Source organism: Lampetra planeri, chromosome 4, assembly GCF_965212315.1.
Source record: "Lampetra planeri chromosome 4, kcLamPlan1.2.h2, whole genome shotgun sequence".
NCBI classification, from domain to species: Eukaryota; Metazoa; Chordata; class Hyperoartia; order Petromyzontiformes; family Petromyzontidae; genus Lampetra; species Lampetra planeri.
This window is the reverse complement of record NC_136110.1, coordinates 26157520-26175685: the sequence shown is the minus strand read 5'-3', so window position 1 is coordinate 26175685 and position 18166 is coordinate 26157520. Positions and strand designations below refer to the sequence as shown.

Here is an 18166-nt window from a genome sequence, read left to right as displayed (position 1 = left end):
ACGCCGGCCAGACGTCCTTGGAAGAGATGGGAGCACCCAGACTTTTCCCCACCAAAGGCAACCTGGCGATCGACTGGTGTACGCATTTATACTGCCCGGTGGACAGGTGAGCGTGCGTCAAGAAACTTGCTCATTATTATCAACTGCAACGCAGGGAGACCAAATTGGCGACCTCCATATCGCAAACCCAATTGTGCTAACCATTACAACACAACAGCATCGTTGCTATGACTAATTAAGAGTGCAGTTCACGTGTAATGTGGATTATGTGTACATGTTGTGAATGTACACTTCAGAGTACATTCTATTATGAGCTTATCTAGTAAACACATGATATTAAATATGCACGGCATCCATAAAGGTATCCTTAAATAATAAAGAGTTTCAGTGAAACAGCAATTTGAATCGCACAATGTTTCTTATATGCTGCATACAAAAGAATAAAACGCGTGCCAAAGAATTGAAAAGAGTGCATGAACAAATCTAGCTGTCGCCTGATGAAGCTGGTTGTAATTACTGGCGAAACGTCATACTCAGGTTGTAAATGTTGTGGCTTGGCTCGCCAACACACCGGTGTGCTAGTGACAAATTGGCATGTGCTGTTTACGTGACAACCCTTTTTCAACGACATATATTTACGCGATCTAACCCAAAAACCTCTACTATGGATGATATTGGTCACGAAAGCCTACTACGTGTTAAACGTCAAAATCATCTTCTTGGTTCTTTCGGTAAAGTCACGTATAATGGAAATTAAAAAAAAAACATAATAAAATAATTCTCACGACGTTTCGGCCACAACGCAAGCAGCCGTCCTTGCGTTGTGGCCGAAACGTCGTGAGAATAAAAAAAAAAAAATTCCATTCTACGTGACTTTACCGAAAAAACCAAGAAGATGAATCCCTGCAGTCACGAAAGCTTTAAATCGTCAAAATCATGTGACGTCGTGGAGGGTGCGATGAGGTTCACCTATGTTTCCACCAACTTCGTACAGACGATGCTCTTCTATGTCCGACTCTTGCCGGGCTCCATTGCTGGCACCATGGGACACGGACACACACACACACACGCCATTATCATTGGTTTATCGCGGGGGGAAAAAACCACAAGGTCAGATAAGTTCTTGACTCATTTCTTGAATTATCCTCATTGTGGGAATAGATGAAGTTCAGTTCCTTCTAACAGAAATGTTGTGCTCATATAAATCGATAAAATGGTTGTGAATTTACAATTGGTTTGGAATCTAAACTAAAAAAAACATTATTATGATTTGTCAATGGGCTAAACAATGTTGTTTGTCGTATAATTGTCGCAGAATACTGCCTACCTTTACGTCTAAATAAATAGAGCAGAAAATAGAGGTTTTTGGTTAGATCGCGTAAATATATAAATGTGTCGTTAAAACCCGCCACCACCCGACACAGCCAACTAGTAAGGGTTGTCACGTAAACAGAACGTGGCCAATTCGTCACTACTACAGCACACCGATGTGTTGGAGAGCCAAGCCACAACATTTACAATCTGAGTACGACACATTTATACATTTACGCGATCTAACCCAAAAACGTCAATTATGGATGATATTGGTCGCGAAAGCCTCCCACGTGTTAAACAGAAAATAGTCTGTTCAGAGTTTGACCAGACAATCGAGCCATAATCGAGACTCTTGGCCACCAAGCCTACGTCGTTTGAATTTGCACGGGAAAAAAACACGGTAGTTAAAAAGAAAACTGTTTAAGATTTTGCTTCACTTGTACTTAAAATGTAAACTTTGTATAAGTACGTGTTCATCCTTGCGCATGTGTATGGACATGTCGTGAACATATTCAATATTTAAAGAGTCAGCCCATTGGACTTCCGGACCTATGTAATTGAGAGCAGGACCAGTTTGACCTTCGGGGTTCCTGCAGCATTTTGTTTGTGCACAAAGTTTGTCCATCAAAGCACTGTCCACACTCATGCCTGTTGGGCTTTTGAGGTCTAATGGATTCGGCCGCATTATAGGTGATTTGGTCACAGTAGGTAGATATAAGTACATACGTATGCATGTCTCCTGGCCAAACGCAATTTTAGCGGAGCCAGGAGGCTGAACCCATGCCCTCGGGGTTCCTCCAGAAACGGCAAAAAGCCACTGCGAGTGGCCACGTGGAACGCGTGTGCCTGCGTAACTGCATACGAGACAACATAGTTCTCAACTCCCACGCAGCTGACCCCCACTGTTCGGCTGTGGTCGCACCTGGCATGTGACAGGTTGCTTTGGAAGCGTTCCACTATGTCACCCGCAGTAATCTGCTCGGTCAGTTGTATCGCCATGGAGACCTTGAGCAACCGCGGTGCCTGAACGCGGATGATGCCCTCGGGCACCTCCGAGTGGATTGTCTGCCGGTGACGATACGAAAGGAGAGACACACACACGCGAAAAAGGTGAGCGCCGTGCTGTAAACTTAACGAGACCCATTACCTTATCGTGGCCATTTGGTGAGATTTTTTTTTATCTTTCTGAAGACGTTATTATCGTTCTGTGAGATTACAATGTTAACAACGTGAAAGTGATAATTGGTTTTTTACCCTTCTATCTGGCAACAAAACTGACACCTTTTTTACAAGGAGTCATGTTTGCATAGACCACAATACCTGCAGCCATAATGCAAACAAAAAACTTAACTCTGATAATGTATGCAGTGCGCCTTTTGGCGTCATCTGGTCCAACCCATGTGAGACTAGGCTCTAAGGAAAGCTGTCTCGGGTGTGGACCAATCAACTTCAAGGACAGTGCATACATTATCAGAGTTATGTTTTTTGTTTGCATTATGGCTGCAGGTATTGTGGTCTATGCAAACATGACTCCTTGTAAAAAAGGTGTCAGTTTTATTGCCAGATAGAAGGGTAAAAAACCAATTATCATATTTTTTACTGGCAAATGAGGTTCCAATGGTGTAAACGTGAAAGTGGCTTGTTGTGTTCGCTTCCACGACATGAATTTTGTCTCCCACATTTGACTTGGAAGCTGGAGACACGACAGTAGATATGTATGCCGCTCCATCAACACCCTCCCCAACAGCAAACAACTTGCGCTCGACAACTCAACACCGACGACAACCCAGTGGAGATGAAGATTGGCAGAAGTATGTATGTTGAGCATCTTTCGCACCGTACGTATCCAACCGTGCTAATCAGGTGTGGAGGGAAGGACAACAAACTAAACACAAAAAGCAGTTCTAAAGAAATTAGTTTTCAATCTAGATTTAAAAGTTCATAGCTCCAGTGGCTTCCTAATATCGGAAGGAGGAGCATTCCAGACGGCCGCAGAAGCGCATCTGAAAGCGTGTGACGCAGTGACCGTCTTTGTTCGATGGCCAGCCAAAAGCCGCTACTGCGAGAATGACCGGAGTTCACGTGATGGTTTACGCTCCTCGACAAGATCAGCAAGGCAGCGTGGCTCATTCGTAACAAGCGCTTTGCGTGCAATGAGCACGGCCTTAGAATGTTGTCGTTTGGCAACCGGAAGCCAACGCAACTAGGCGAGCATTGGACGGACACGATCGGATCTTCTTACCTCTCGAGGTTGACGGTCTTGTGGCTGCCTCTCCTTTTCACTGCTCCCCTTCTTCAGCAGCTTCCTCATGCTCTTCTCCCGCACCGGCTTTCGTTTCTGGGCTTCGTACACATCGCGAATTTGCCGCAACAGGAACGCAGGCACCTGGCGGACACGGGTGAGAAGATCGTCAACGCCACGGTCAGTGAAAACTTTCACAAGTAGGGGGAGTGGACATCGTTTAATGGCATCGGCCTTTTATGCCTACCCACTCACTGTCCGCATCCTCATCGACATCTTTACGTGTTTTGCCTTCACTGTTCTCTCTGCTTCCATCACTGCGACGACATTATACACCCACCTCTGTCTCGCTGATCTTGCCGTTTCCCTCCTTTGCAGCTTATTTGACATTTTTTTCATCCCTTTACCAAACAACTGATGGATGAAGGCCTCCCTACACTTGACCTTATTGCACCGCGCCGATCAGTGCACATTGGTTAAGGTGTTGCTTAAGTCGGCTTCAGATATTAATTACCAGTTAACTGGTCAGGAATCTAACTCGGGTCACCAGGCTCATAAAAAAAAAAATCTAAATCAACTGCGCAAACCATTTATTTTACTCGAGTGGCTCAGGATATGCGCACAGCCCCTGTGCTCATTTGAGCAGGAAATTACTTTTTTGGAGAATTGTGAGATATTCATCTTCTCTTCTCCCCCCGCCCACTCACCCAACCCAACGATATGACCACTGGTGCCTATGTGTAACTCAGAAGGTGGCCAGCATCCGCACTCACGGTCCACAGCAGGTCCTGGTGCTTGATGAGGAGCCTCGTGACGCCCACGATGCCGGCGCCGGCCTGCATCACGTGCCGCTGGTCCGAGGTCTGCCCCCCCCCTCTCTGATGCCCCCGCGGCAGGAACAGATTTGGTGCCATCACCATGGCGACGTTGCGCAGGCTCATTCGGTTTTCCCGCTCGTTCTCGCACACTCGCCTCAGGAACTCCAGAAGGGCCTGAAATGGCACACGAGACGGGCGGCGCTCTCAGATTGGTAAAGATGTTTTTTGGTTTTTTAAAGGTAAATGTGCAGCCCTGAAAATGCTTGCTCGTAACGCTAGAGTGAGCTCTGGAGAGAGCCTCTTGAGACGGTGTTCTTCAATGCAAGACCCGCGGGCCACTGGCGGACCCTGGTGGCCTCTAGTGCGGTCCCCCCATCATCGTGCTATCAAACCCCGATGGTTTCAAATGTGTGGTGGCTCCTCACACGGATATCTTAATGGCAAAAGTGGGCCCCCCTACTCTGAAAATTAGTGAAGCACTTCTGCACGAGAGTCCTCCATGCTGGCCAGACGTCTTATACTCCTGGATGGTCCAAGGCAGGAGGATCTAAGAAACTTGCCCATTTGTTTGCACTGCTGGATAACTCCAGTGTCCAGTGTGCTAACCAGTACATCACAGCAGCATCCACGTCGATGAATTAATTATCTTTATTCTTTAAATTCATACAGGAATGCCTCGACGGGTCTCGGGAAAACTTTTCTCAAGATGTTGCTTAGACCACCCCCACCGCGCATCCCGTTTCCCCTTCCGACGCTCCCCCTGCTCGCAGTCCCTACTGCGTGAGTGGGGAAGCGAGAGCCCAACCTTCTCTCCCTTCCCAGAACCCAGTAACACCGAGTTCCGAATTCGGTCTATGGAATTTCTGTACTCCCCCCCCCCCTCGCCCGCTCCCTTGATACAGTTTGTGCCTTTTACCGGGCTCAGATAAAAAAAAAATAAGGGAATTGCTTAGACATTTTATCTGATTTTTATTTTATACGATTACACTGATGAGGAAACTAAAGTACACTGAGAAACCCCACGCATATACACACTAGGTGCCACAATTGTACGTTCACTCAAAATATCTCCGATTCCACAACTCGAAGAATCCTGGCCTTCCCCCCCTCTGTGACGGACAGTGAGGTTATATGAGCTGGAGCGATGTTATCGTTGGATTAGACTGTTCAAATATACGTCGCGAAAAACATTGTCTAAAAAATGATGTAATAAAATGTTTTATTTTTTCAGAAACTGAAACATTTTCGATAAAAGTCTGAGCAACGTGAGCTTTGTCATTGGCACTTCAGCTGTTCCTTACGAAAACAAGCCCAGCATATGCGACTGCTCTGCAGAGTTCCTGCTATTGTGTTACAAGCAGCTTTGTTTTAAATCCCTGCTTGCAAGCTCTGCGCTAAGGCCTCCCTGTGCCTGCGTTTTATCATCAACACATTAACGGTAATGCATGTTCTTGGGTTGAAATACTCTCGAGAAAATGTCCTTTAATGCTCCACCTTGGTGCCATTTACTGTAGGCAAGGTGTCTCTAAACCTTTTGCATCGAGGACTGGATTGACACACACGCAGAGACCCATGGGCCACGGACAGACAATACAAACGCACATGGGACGGACGTGGGATGTGTTCAAAAGAGCGACGTGAGAAACGTAGACGATTTTTTTCATGTAACGAGAGGAGAAATGAGACTGGGAAGGCAGAGAAGATTAATAAAAATAGAAGCACCTGAGTACGACACTTAAGCCGGCAACTGCTTGCAGTCCTCAGGTGTGCGTCCCCCACCACCGATCTTCCCCACACACTCCCCCCAAAAAAATGTCATGATCGCAGAGCCGACACATATCCCTTTATGGTTCACTTATTTATCTCGCGCAGTTTTTCGTGAAATAATTCACTTCATGAAGAGGATTTCAATGCTGTCGCGGGCCGTTTTTTTTATCGCAAATTCGAGTGACGCTTGGGTTCGGGGGGGGGGGCCCGAATTTACCGAGAAGTTTGGCGGGAGCCACATTTGGCCTGCGGAGGGCTGTAGTTTAGACAGGCCCTGCTTGCAGACCGTATTGGTCCTTCACAGCGTTCAGAGTGCTTGTTATGCTTAAGACATGAAGCGCGCGACTTTGTTTAGAAAAGTGTACAATTACCGTGGCTTGGAAAGTCGACCCCCGCAAAATATCTTAAAGCGTGCCGTGAGAAGGCTTCGAGGATGTTTTTGATACATGTAAAGGAAGGTTAATTGTGCTGGCTACCGTGTGGCGTGGTGGTTTTCCTTGCGAGAGAGATAGTGCAGTCGGGAATTCTCTTTCCTTCCGGCCGATACTAGAGTTTAAAATAATTGGGCACCCATTTTTCCACTCGCCCCACAATTGCAACGCGGGTGGTCTCCGTGTCACACATTTAAAGTCTAGATTTGAAGCTTTCGTGACTGCAAGTATTCATATTCTTAGTTTTTTTCAGTAAAGTCACGTAGGTAAAAATTTTAAATTAATAAAAGTAAAATAAAAATAAAATAAAAATCACGACGTTTCGGAGGCAACACAAGCTTCCGTCTTCAGGTGGAACCGTCACAGCACGATAGCTGTATCAAGTGTTTTCTTGGTATTTCTCTCACTTGATTACAGCTATCGTGCTGTGACGGTTCCACCTGAAGACGGAAGCTTGTGTTGCCTCCGCAACGTCGTGATTTTTATTTTATTTTACTTTTATTAATTTTAATTTTTTACCTACGTGACTTTACCGAAAAAACCTAAGAATACATTTAAAGTCATCCTGCATCAGGCTGCTATAACTTGCATTCCATTTCTTCAATTATCAAAATGTATCAAGTTAAAAGGTGTAGCCCCGCAATTGCTTGCTAACCCACCACAAATCCCTGCTAAGGGGAGCTATAGAGAGCCCCTCTCGAGGGCATTCGGCATACTTTTTTCCACACTGGTCAGATGCCTTTGACGAGGTGCCCACATTGTACCCCACCACGCACAACCTGCCGATGGCCTCATTGTGATGCACCCATTCACATTGCTAAGTGGAAATACACAAATGGGGGGGGGGGAGGATTTAAGCCGTATATGTCCATTGTCTGGTAATAACATTTGAACAAATAGATGGCTGTTAAATATTTTGGATTGGCACAACTGCAATGTACATTGCGGGAAGGCACCGACTTCGCCAGACATGTGAACATCAATCCGGCGGACGAAGCAGCTGAGGAGTTCCCCAGTAACTGTGGCTACCAAGTGTTGCTAATAAGCCTTCACGTAAAATTATTTTTCTTTTTTTGTAAACTGTTAAGCTGCTTTGCCTTGAGCGTATCGCGGTTTGCGTCTGGCAGTAGCAACACCAACAGGTTCAGAGCTTGGAGTTGATGTTTGAGCAGCGTAATGCCTGTTGGTGGTGGGGGGGGATGAGAAAAGAGAGGGAGTGGGAGCTTTGTTACATTCGCTGAAAATCAACGGTGGCATTCTTGGTAAAGCAAGCCGCCAGTCTCAAAGAATTGTACACATCTATGTTAAACATATGTATGGCAATAAAATCAATAATAATTTTCAGCGCTTTGTTAACCCACTGCTGGATGAAGACCTCCCACCCTGTGCCATGTCGGGTCATGTGGGAGGTTTTGACCATACTTCATCTTCTTTGGCAGTTTGAGTGGGTTAGTGAAGGGGAGTGGTGTGGTGCAGCGGTTAACGTACTGCTCTTTGACCCGGTGACCTGCGTTTTCTCCCTGGCCATGACTTGTACGTGTGTATGTTGATCTTCTTTCGCACCATACGTTAGCCAACCATGATAATCGGAGGTGTGGGGGTAGGACAACAAACTAAAATGTGAACTGGTCCCAGGCCATCCCATCACCAACCGACACTGTCCGTGATGAAGTATGGTCAAATAACCCCACGACTGGCACTCTAGTGGGGAGGCCTCGATAAAACAGTGGGTTGATAAATGGCTATAGCAATGTGCACACCGTTTTGAAAATGAAATGTACGTAAATAACAATTTAAAATGCACGTATCTAAATAGAAGCTTAAATTTCCGACGACAAATATTCGCGTAACATTTATTTTAACATTGGCATGCATTCAAAGGATTTAAAATGCTGATGTATGAATGTATGTTGAAGTTCTTTCACACCGTACGTAGCCAACCGTACAAATTGGAGGTGCGCGGGGGGGGGAAGGACAATAAACTAAAACGAAGACCAATTCCACACCATGCAGAATAGCAATGTGGTGTTTTCTGAAGAATAATTATCACTGTAACAATTTCGCAGCCAACTTCCCACAGCCTTGCGAACCACCGAGAGCCCCACGACCACAGGGTTGTGAACCACATGGCCTTATGGAATACACTCATCCACTTAAAATAAATATTTCTTTCAGTCGGGTAATGGATGTGTGTGTGTGTTGGCAGCGGTAGTGGCGGTGAGTGCACTGCGCTATGAACCCGGCAACCTGAGTTCAATTCCCGCCGACGGCCAACACCGGTGACAATTATCCGACCCGGTTCTGTGCCTTTCCTAGGTCGACTCAGTCTCAAATTAGTCCACCATGGAGACAAAGGCGGGCCGGGCGTGGTTCTGGCCACCAACCCCCATGTGTTGTGCCGGCCTTCATAGGTGCTACTCGCTAACAGCACTTGCCCCAACAGTCTGTTACGGGCTGTCTTTGTCCTCTGTGTGTGTGTGGGCACGGTGTGCGTGCATCGGGCAGGGCAGTGCGGCTCACTCTGCACGCAGGCGAAGGCCGGCTGGTGCTGCTCGGTGAGGAGCGGCGAGGGCAGCTCTCGCACGTACAGCTTGAGCAGGGCGGCCGCGTCGTGAGGCCGCAGCGACCCCCAGTCGAGCCGCCCGCTCTCCGGGCTCCACTCCTCGAGCTCGCGCCGCAGCTCCTGGCCCACCCAGCACGGCCACGGCACAAGCAAGCAGCGGGCGAGCGATCCATCTCTTTCAACTACACGCAGCACCTACATTTCGATTTAAAGCTTTCGTGACTGCAGGGATTCATCTTCTTGGTTCTTTCGGTAAAGTCACGTAGTGGCCGAAACGTCGTGAGAATTATTTTATTTTATTATGTTTTATTTTTATTATTTTATTATTTTCCTTCTACGTGACTTTACCAAAAGAACCAAGAAGATGAGCACCTACATTATTAACCCTTTGTCCCGTTCAGAGACGTCTGCAAAGTTGCGTGGTGGGTCCCGTTCACCGCCGAATCTTGGAACGCGCAAGCGGTTCAGCACATTTTTTTTAGAGAGGCATTATTTCGAGAGACGAAGTACTCACCGCAGAGAACCATAGCGACACAACCACACTCTATGATAGCTGGTGCTAAACTGTACAACAAACCCTCCCGCATGGCCTTGTGGGTGCCTCAGTACCGATAAAGTTATTATATTTCATTTTATATTCTTTGGGTGTTTCGGTAAAGTCACGTAGATAGGTTCAAAGAAAATAACAAACCTATTTACGTGACTTTACCGAAAGAATATGAATTCCTGCAGTCACGAAAGCTCTTAAGTCAAGATTTATTTCATTTGAGTTTTTCTTCCGGAACGGACTCCGAATAAAAACCGATGACGTACACGTACATCATCGAAATGGGAGTGGGTTAAGTCATCGCCTAACGCGTTTTCACGCAACGCGTTTTGCGCTATCACGCCGTTCTTCTATTTGGCAACACTTTTCGTACGAGGCCGAACGCACCCGTTGTTATGACGCCGTTTTTTTAGTGGTCGACTCTGAACGACTTTTCTTGAGCCAAGTGCTCTCAACCCTGAACACCCCCCCACCCACCCCAACTGTCTGTGAGTAATCTTTATGCAAATCACTGCTGCCACCAAGCAACTGTGACGAAACATAAACCTTGCAGCTGAAGACCTAAATCCTGGTAATATCATTACACAAACATCAGCGTTCTGTGGGAGTCATCTCTCTTCTCCATTTGTGACTCGAAGGCAGTCGTGGAAATCCTACACTGTTACGGCAGAGGCCTCTATGGGAGTAATGCTCCTACTGTTGTGGAGTGACTCATGCAGCCAGCTATGGCTGCAGAGTTTGGTAGTACATGTTGTTTACGTCGTTTATTGTGAAAATTCGGTCACAGTTCCTATGATCACTGTTTCATTGCTTTTATGGCTTTATTTTGGTGATTTTCGATAAGTTTTTTGGTTTGGCCATGTTTTTTTGTTGTAGTACAGAGTTAGACTGATGGCCTTAATCTAAGTTGTCTTGTGGTTGTTGTTGTTTGACTTGCATCCCACTGGGATTTTTGCACATTTTTGTGTACGGTGCTTTTTCTGCAATATTTTACTGTCTTTTCTTGGATTTTCTAATTGCACTCAGTCACATATTCACTTTAAGATGTTTTTGTTCATGTGTTTGTTTTTTTGTTTGTTGCGGTTGCACCCGATTCAAGAGCCGAATGGCTCACAGGGCTATACCTAATAAATGAACTTGAACTTAAACTAATGGTGTTATTTAAATATATATATACTTCTTAAATTATTGAGCACTTTAAATATTGTCACAAAAAAGGAAATCTAAATATATTTCAAAGCACCGATGTCAAATATTAATATGCCAGTGAGATAGCAAAGGATAAACCAACATATGCAAAAATCAATGACGTGAAAATGATCCATCAGAGGGCCCAGTTTTAAAACGTCATAAAAACGGAGCCACGTGAGCAAAATGTCTCATTGGAGGCCTCCAACAGGTGAACTTGGTAACCTATAGGGATGGAGGACCAAAGTTTCAGCTCCTACTTGATATTTCATGTACGTGCTGTACAGGTCTTCGATAGGTTTTCCAATTGTACTGCGTGATGTTCGACATGATGTCAGACATTTCCCTCCACGTGCTGGAAGTTGGTTCAGGAACTGACCACATATGCACAAGTGAGTGATGAGCTTGTATGCATAAGTGATGAATATATATTCTTGGTTCTTTCGGTAAAGTCACGTAGATAGAAAAAATAAAAAGTGAATAAAATAATTTTCTATCTACGCGACTTTACCGAAAGAACCAAGAATATGAATTCCTGCAGTCACGAAAGTTAAGTAAAAATGTATAAGTGATGAAGTTAATAAGTCACATCAGCTGGCCTACATCATCAACATCGGTAGCAGCCAGCAACCCTGTATAATCGAGAGAGAAAGTAAGCTGCTCCATTCTATTTAAACTAACTCAACTCTTTGTATTTTATCTCGACGTAAAGCTTTCGTGACTGTAGGAATTCATATTCTACGACGTTTCGATCACACCACATCAGGTGATGATGACCGTTTCGATCGCAACATAAGCTTGTGTTGCGATCGAAACGTCGTAGGTTTTTTGTAATTTTTTTGAACCTATCTACGTGACTTTACCGAAAGACCCAAATAATATTTGTATTTACCAGGTAAGGCCCACTGAGCCATATAGATATTTTTCAGAAGCGACCTGGCCACAAATGGTAGCTCAACGAAGTGGCTTATCACGTGGACATTTATAGCAGCAAATACGCCAAACGCATGTTTCTAAACGTGGTGAAAAAAAAACGGAGGACCTGGAAAAAAATCCACACGACCACGGGGAGAACACGCAAACTCCAAATATACAGGTGTAAGGGTCAGAATCGAACCCACAACGTCCTGTATACCAGGCGAGGTAGCTAACATCTCGCCACCGTGGTGCCCCATGTCGTTCTGGATGACGCTGCCAGCACGCGGAGCGAAACGTCGGACCACGTGCCGGACAACATGCGGTACAACCTGAAAGCACATCGCAGAGAGGCTCAGCTCAGCTCAGCTTGACTGCTTCCATATAACTCGAGAACAGTTTCACCTCTGAGTTACTGCACTCCACGTCAGTCGGGACCCTGTATCTCTTCGGCCTCGTTGTTTGGTACAAAATGAGTTCCAAGCATGAAATAAATGACGCAAACAAGGCTCTCTATATTCTTTCGTGCACCTGCATTTACACTGAAACATGTATCATAACTGCTGATGATACGTATAACTACCGTGGGTGCATTCACATTGCGCGAGATAGTGGTCATAGCAACCAGTAATGCAGGGAAGAGATGTTTTACGGCATGGATTAGGAAGCAGCGGGTACCTGTGAATCTGCTTGAAGTAGCAATCGTAGGGGCTGAAGAATAACATTCAGCTTGTGTGTTTTGTTGCAGAAATCTCCCATCTTTCCAAATCCTCACTCGTCCGAGCACAATTGTAAAAGTCATTGGTAAACCTTGGCGTCGTGGACAGGCAAAAAGGCGATTCCCAAAAAATATGACATCCTTACCCCCGAGAGACGGGTGCTATGGAAGGTGTTAGATTGAGTAATATGTGAAGGGCAGGAGGTAAAGAGACATGCTGGAATTTTCCAAGGGGCTAAAGCAGCTTTCATCAGAGTGCAGTAATGTTGAGAGAGGTACTCTAAAATGATCTGACCTTGACGAAAGAAGGTGTACTGCACTGAGGACAATTCAATCCCACAGACCACTACAATGTCCCCACGGGTCAAATTTTCAAATGAATACATTACCATTCAGCCACCTGCATTTTCTTTTTAAATCCCATATGAATTATGAGTTCCTATCACCGTGTAGAAATAGCAAATTCAGATTCAGATATAACTAGACATTTGAAACTTCATTCCTGAAATACCTGGCCACAAACATATTCCAACAGTATAGTTTATCTGGCTGTTGCCTGATGAAGCTAGTTGTAATTACTGGCGAATCGTCGTACTCACATTGTAAATGTTGTGGCTTTGCTCTCACACCGGTGTGCTGTACTAGTAACGAATTGGCACGTTCTGTTTACGTGACAAACCTTACTAATTGGCCGTGTCGGGTGGCGGCGGGTTAAACGACACATATTTACGCGATCTAACCCAAAAAAAACTGTATTATGGAGTGCACTTAATATTGCTGGCGTGGTGCACACACTGGAAGTTTGATTTGAAGGTCGCCAGTTTGATTTGATCTCCCAGCTCAGACAGCATGGAACAGTAGGCCAAATACCAACAGCGATTTGAGGAGGTTATTGCAAGGCCGCCACTTTTAACCCCTATCTTTTTACAATTCATTTTAACCGGTGTTTTCGTTCATAGTAAAACTACACGTGAGTGGCTGGCTTTCGGAACGAATTTAATCCTACAGAGTTCCTCACCGTTGAATTGACATTTTAGAGTTATTTTTTGTTGTTGTTGGTCTCTTCAAAGGGCCTATCCTGCCAAACATGTGACGCCAATGGTAGATGCATAATCCATCATGCTTGGTGTGTATTCAACTTAAGTCAAAGTCAAATCAGGGGGCAATGGTATTCACATTCTCACAAGGGTGTCGCCAGTGCATGTGATGGGTGCATAGATGCTGTGCTTACAGTGTGCAAGAACACTGCTAAAGGATGTTTGGGTAAATGTTCCGACGGAGGAATGTGACTCTTGGGCTAATGTTTACACGCCGAGATGATGCTATCACCAGAACCAATTGCATACATAACTGCGCATAGTGTGTGTTACCTGCTTGTCGATGGAAATGTTAATGGGTTCATTTTGGTGGCTTTGTTGTCGTTGCTGCTGCTGCTGCTACACGCAAATGATGCATAGGTTATTATGGGATGAAGTGCAAATTAAATACGGTGGGATATATCAAAAATGCAACCCTGTAATATGTAGACTGTGATTACTCACCAAGATTCCATTATGACATGGCATATTCAAAACATCGCCATGCACAGATGAGCAAGGGCGAGCGCTTATCTCTTTTGGCAGACATGAGTTGGTCACGCAGATCCTCTACTCTTTTTGCATTTACATAACACTTCTCCACGCTTGTCAAATTTGGGGAGAGGAGCGTTGGCCCGGACTGGTTGGGGTATTCTTGTTACTTATGTTAGCCGTGACCGGGAATTGAACTCGGATGACTAGGTTCATAGCGTGTTGTGTGTCACCACTGTACCATAGCTCCCCCGTGGTATATCCTATGCACATAAAGTAGCTAAGGTTAATAACAGTGACGCATCATTGGAACCTAATTTTCCAGTAAAAAATATGATAATTGGTTTTTTACCCTTCTATGCACTGTCCTTGAAGTTGATTGGTCCACACCCGAGACAGCTTTCCTTAGAGCCTAGTCTCAGTGCGCCTTTTGGCGTCCAACCCATGTGAGCCTAGGCTCTAAGGAAAGCTGTCTCGGGTGTGGACCATTCAACTTCAAGGACAGTGCATATCATTATCAGAGTTATGTTTTTGTTTGCATTATGACTGCAGGTATTGTGGTCTATGCAAACATGACTCCTTGTAAAAAAGGTGTCAGTTTTGTTGCCAGATAGAAGGGTAAAAAAACAATTATCAACAGTGACGCATGTATAAAACGTATGCAGCACATGCAAACGTATACAGTACACCAAACACGGTATCTACACAAGTGCGTGCGCACATACAATGCAGACCCGTTCATGAGTGGCAAAGCGAAACGGAACTCAACACAGAATCCTTGTTTTGTCAGCAGTTCCCTTGCACTGTGGCATGCGAGCATATGGTTATTGGGATGATTCATTCGTCACAGTTAATGCCGGACAGTAGGCAAGCGGAACAGCGGAACGCACCAAGTGTTTGTCACTCACTGCAATTCTGTTGGCTGGGAGTCATTTTCCCCGCTCCCGAAAGTGGCACATGCATCGAAGCGGCATGTGTCCTGGGTCACTCACTACCTCTGAGCGCTGGACTCGTGAAAAGTCTTGCGCTACGCCTCTGTCGTGGACAGGCCATTTTCTACAATGGTGATGTTTTGATTGCAGCCATATTTTTTAATTGACTGCTGTGCACCGATTCATCAAGAGATGCAGCGCTGCACAATAAGAGTGAGAAAATGTAAAACAAATGTATTGCCCCCCGTACGAGGGGGGTGCAACGATGCAATGTAGTAATTAATTCGCACAATCACAAATCATGCTGTGAACCACACGTGGAAGAGAATCTATCATTTCAACTCATATATATACGTTCTATGCAGTTAGTTCACGTAACGCCTGCAGCCACTAGAGGCACAACATTCACCACAATAACAACTTTGTACGTGTAATCATGTTTTTGATTTATCAATCAAACCGTGACCCCCCCCCCCTCCCAAAATCGTGACAATTCCCTTGCAACACAAGGGCGGCAGACCATTGCGGGTCTCGTGTGCTCCGGTTCAACAAATGAATCGCCGAAAATGTTCAAGATGCTCAGAAAAAAAATCAGTCTCCGCAAGTCTGAGCTGCCAAATTAATGAAACCCTCCTTGTTGCCTGGCAGCCAGGCTGCATGGCGGTCCAGGATAAATACAAATTATGATTCTGGCTGGGTGAACCTGGTGTGGGACGTTGACCACAAAATGAATCTTTTCTAGCATCAAAAACGCGAGCTCAAACTGTAACAATTGATACAAATTGCAAGACGAGTGGACCATTACAGACTTGCACTGTATGTATGTTGAACTTCTTTTGCACTGTACGTAGCCAACCATGCTTATCGGAGGTGTGCGAAAACCTGCCCTTGCCCGCACTGGTGTGGCACAAGCCAGCACCGAAGACAAACTCTTGAATCACGCAGTTCATGCGAGCGAGGAGAGTCTATGGCGCCAGCCCACATTCGTTATTTCCATGCCTCTGGCGTTTACAACACTCGGGATAAATATGCTGATTGTATGGCCGTGCTTCAGTTTGACTTTTCATAACAGTAGGACTTCTCACACACTGTAATCACCATACCAGCAGCTGGACTGAGCAAGAGTTGCAATGGCATAGAAGCAAAAGGGTAATCACCACCATGCCATCCTGCACCACCAGACAGATGCAATGTGTCAAATGCTCGCGGCAGTTCGTAACTGACCAGATGAAAGAGCACAGCAGCTGCAGTTCCATTGGTTCCATTCAATGTTGCTGCCAATGAAGCTCCATTCGACATTTCAACGAGCACAATGAACTGTACTGCACTGGTTCTTGAACTCGCCTGTGTTGCTCAAGGCCTACCAAGTCGAACGTGATCATCACCATGTGCTTGGCAATCCAGGGTCCAAATTTTCCAAATTCAAAATTTGCCCACAAAATTAGTCAATTGGCGATTACAGTCAAAAGGCAAAAAAGCTAACACGCGATTCTTACCTTTTGCGAATGACAATTCAGAGGCAATAACTAAATAAATAAACCAACATCGGCCCATCTCATCTCGAGTTTTTTTTTCCCGTTGCATGCAAGCACATGGTGTGATGTCATTGCCTATAAACCAGAGCATGTCTCAGCGACGAGATTGTCCAATTTGCCTTCACTTTTATAAATCTCCGTTTCCAAGCGACAGCGAGATTTTTCAGCCACATTAAATCAAAATTGCGTTTCACGTGAATTTCAAGAGCGGGCCCCTTCACAAGTGTGCCTTTTTGTATCAATATTTCACAAATGTGTGAATTTTTTAATGGCACACGTTACACTTTGTAATTCTGGCGAAGCAACGTTAGATTATAATCCTCAAGATAAATTACGTTTAAATTCACATGGAAAACAGCAAAGTGGCATTCAAAGTTTATGCAAAACCATGGGCGAATTTTTGCTGGGGGTGGGGGCAACGCCCCAACCAAACTGAACACCTTTATTAAGTTATTTTCAGTAGCTTACAATTAAGATTAAAAAAATAGATACATTAATTCTATGCACCCGCGATTCCTAATGCGAAGGGCAAAGCGAACCCATGCCCTCCTCAAAATATAGGAGTCAAACTCCGCCTATGTGTAAAACCAAACGTTAAAAGAGAACTAACAATCCTGTATGGTAAAATAGCATAAAAATATACGTAGGACGGAAGTTTACAGCTTACTGTCAATTCACTGCTGGATGAAGGCCTCTCCAATGCTGTGCCAGTTAGGGGGGGGGGGGATTGTTTCACCATACTTCACCAAACCGGTCAGTGTCGGTTAAGGGTATAAACTTAGATGCTTGAATAAATGTGGAGCTTCTCATTTACCCTGGGCCTTGAAACGTTTAAGAAGGGTCTTGCAATGGGATTCATACTCCTAGTTCTTTCGGTAAAGTCACGTAGGTAAAACATGAAATACACATTTTTTACCTACGTGACTTTACCGAAATAACTAAGAGTAGGAATCATTGCAGTCACGAAAGCTTCAAATCTAGAATTGCAATGGCATGTTTGGCCAATTTCATGAATGAGTGTTTTGCCACGTGTAATGCCAAGTTTAAGTGAGTTTGTTTACGTGTTGCGTGGACGATCCCATTCAGCCAGTTTCTCGGCTATTTTACAAAGGGAGATTTCCGTGGTGCGCGAGCTCAGCGGCAATACCATAAACACAGTCAACATTTTTAATCTTCTTGGTTCTTTCGGTAAAGTGACGTAGAAGGAAAATAATAAAATAATACAAATAAAACATAATAAAATAATTATCATGACGTTTCGGCCACAACGCAAGCAGCCGTCTTCAGGTGGAGAACAGGTCTGTCGAGAAGGCACTTCAGACTCTGCACTTCAGACTCTGCCTTCTCGACAGACCTGTTCTCCACCTGAAGACGGCTGCTTGCGTTGTGGCCGAAACGTCGTGAGAATTATTTTATTATGTTTTATTTTCATTATTTTATTATTTTCCTTCTACAAAAGAACCAAGAAGATGAATCCCTGCAGTCACGAAAGCTTTAAATCGGAACATTTTTAATATTGCAGAGAACGCGTACGGACAGGGTCCTTTAGGAACGTTGCACAACTTGCCGTGTGCACATGGAACCAAAAAAGCCAGAGAAAACCCACGCATGCATCCAGAAACATTTCA

General features: G+C 44.9%; 1 protein-coding gene across 4 annotated transcripts in view; it reads right to left on the bottom strand.

Annotated features, from left to right (window-relative positions):
• LOC144717872 (rho GTPase-activating protein 18-like) overlaps positions 1 to 18166 on the bottom strand; it is a 44160-nt gene that overhangs the window by 2903 nt on the left and 23091 nt on the right. For all 4 annotated transcript variants that reach the window (XM_078593613.1, XM_078593615.1, XM_078593614.1 and 1 more), the window contains exons 9-14: positions 9093 to 9255; positions 7670 to 7752; positions 4330 to 4548; positions 3557 to 3700; positions 2237 to 2379; positions 970 to 1034 (exon numbers count right to left, since the gene is read on the bottom strand). In XM_078593613.1, the coding sequence (XP_078449739.1) occupies positions 970 to 1034; positions 2237 to 2379; positions 3557 to 3700; positions 4330 to 4548; positions 7670 to 7752; positions 9093 to 9255 (817 nt within the window). The remainder of the gene's footprint in view (positions 1 to 969; positions 1035 to 2236; positions 2380 to 3556; positions 3701 to 4329; positions 4549 to 7669; positions 7753 to 9092; positions 9256 to 18166) is intronic.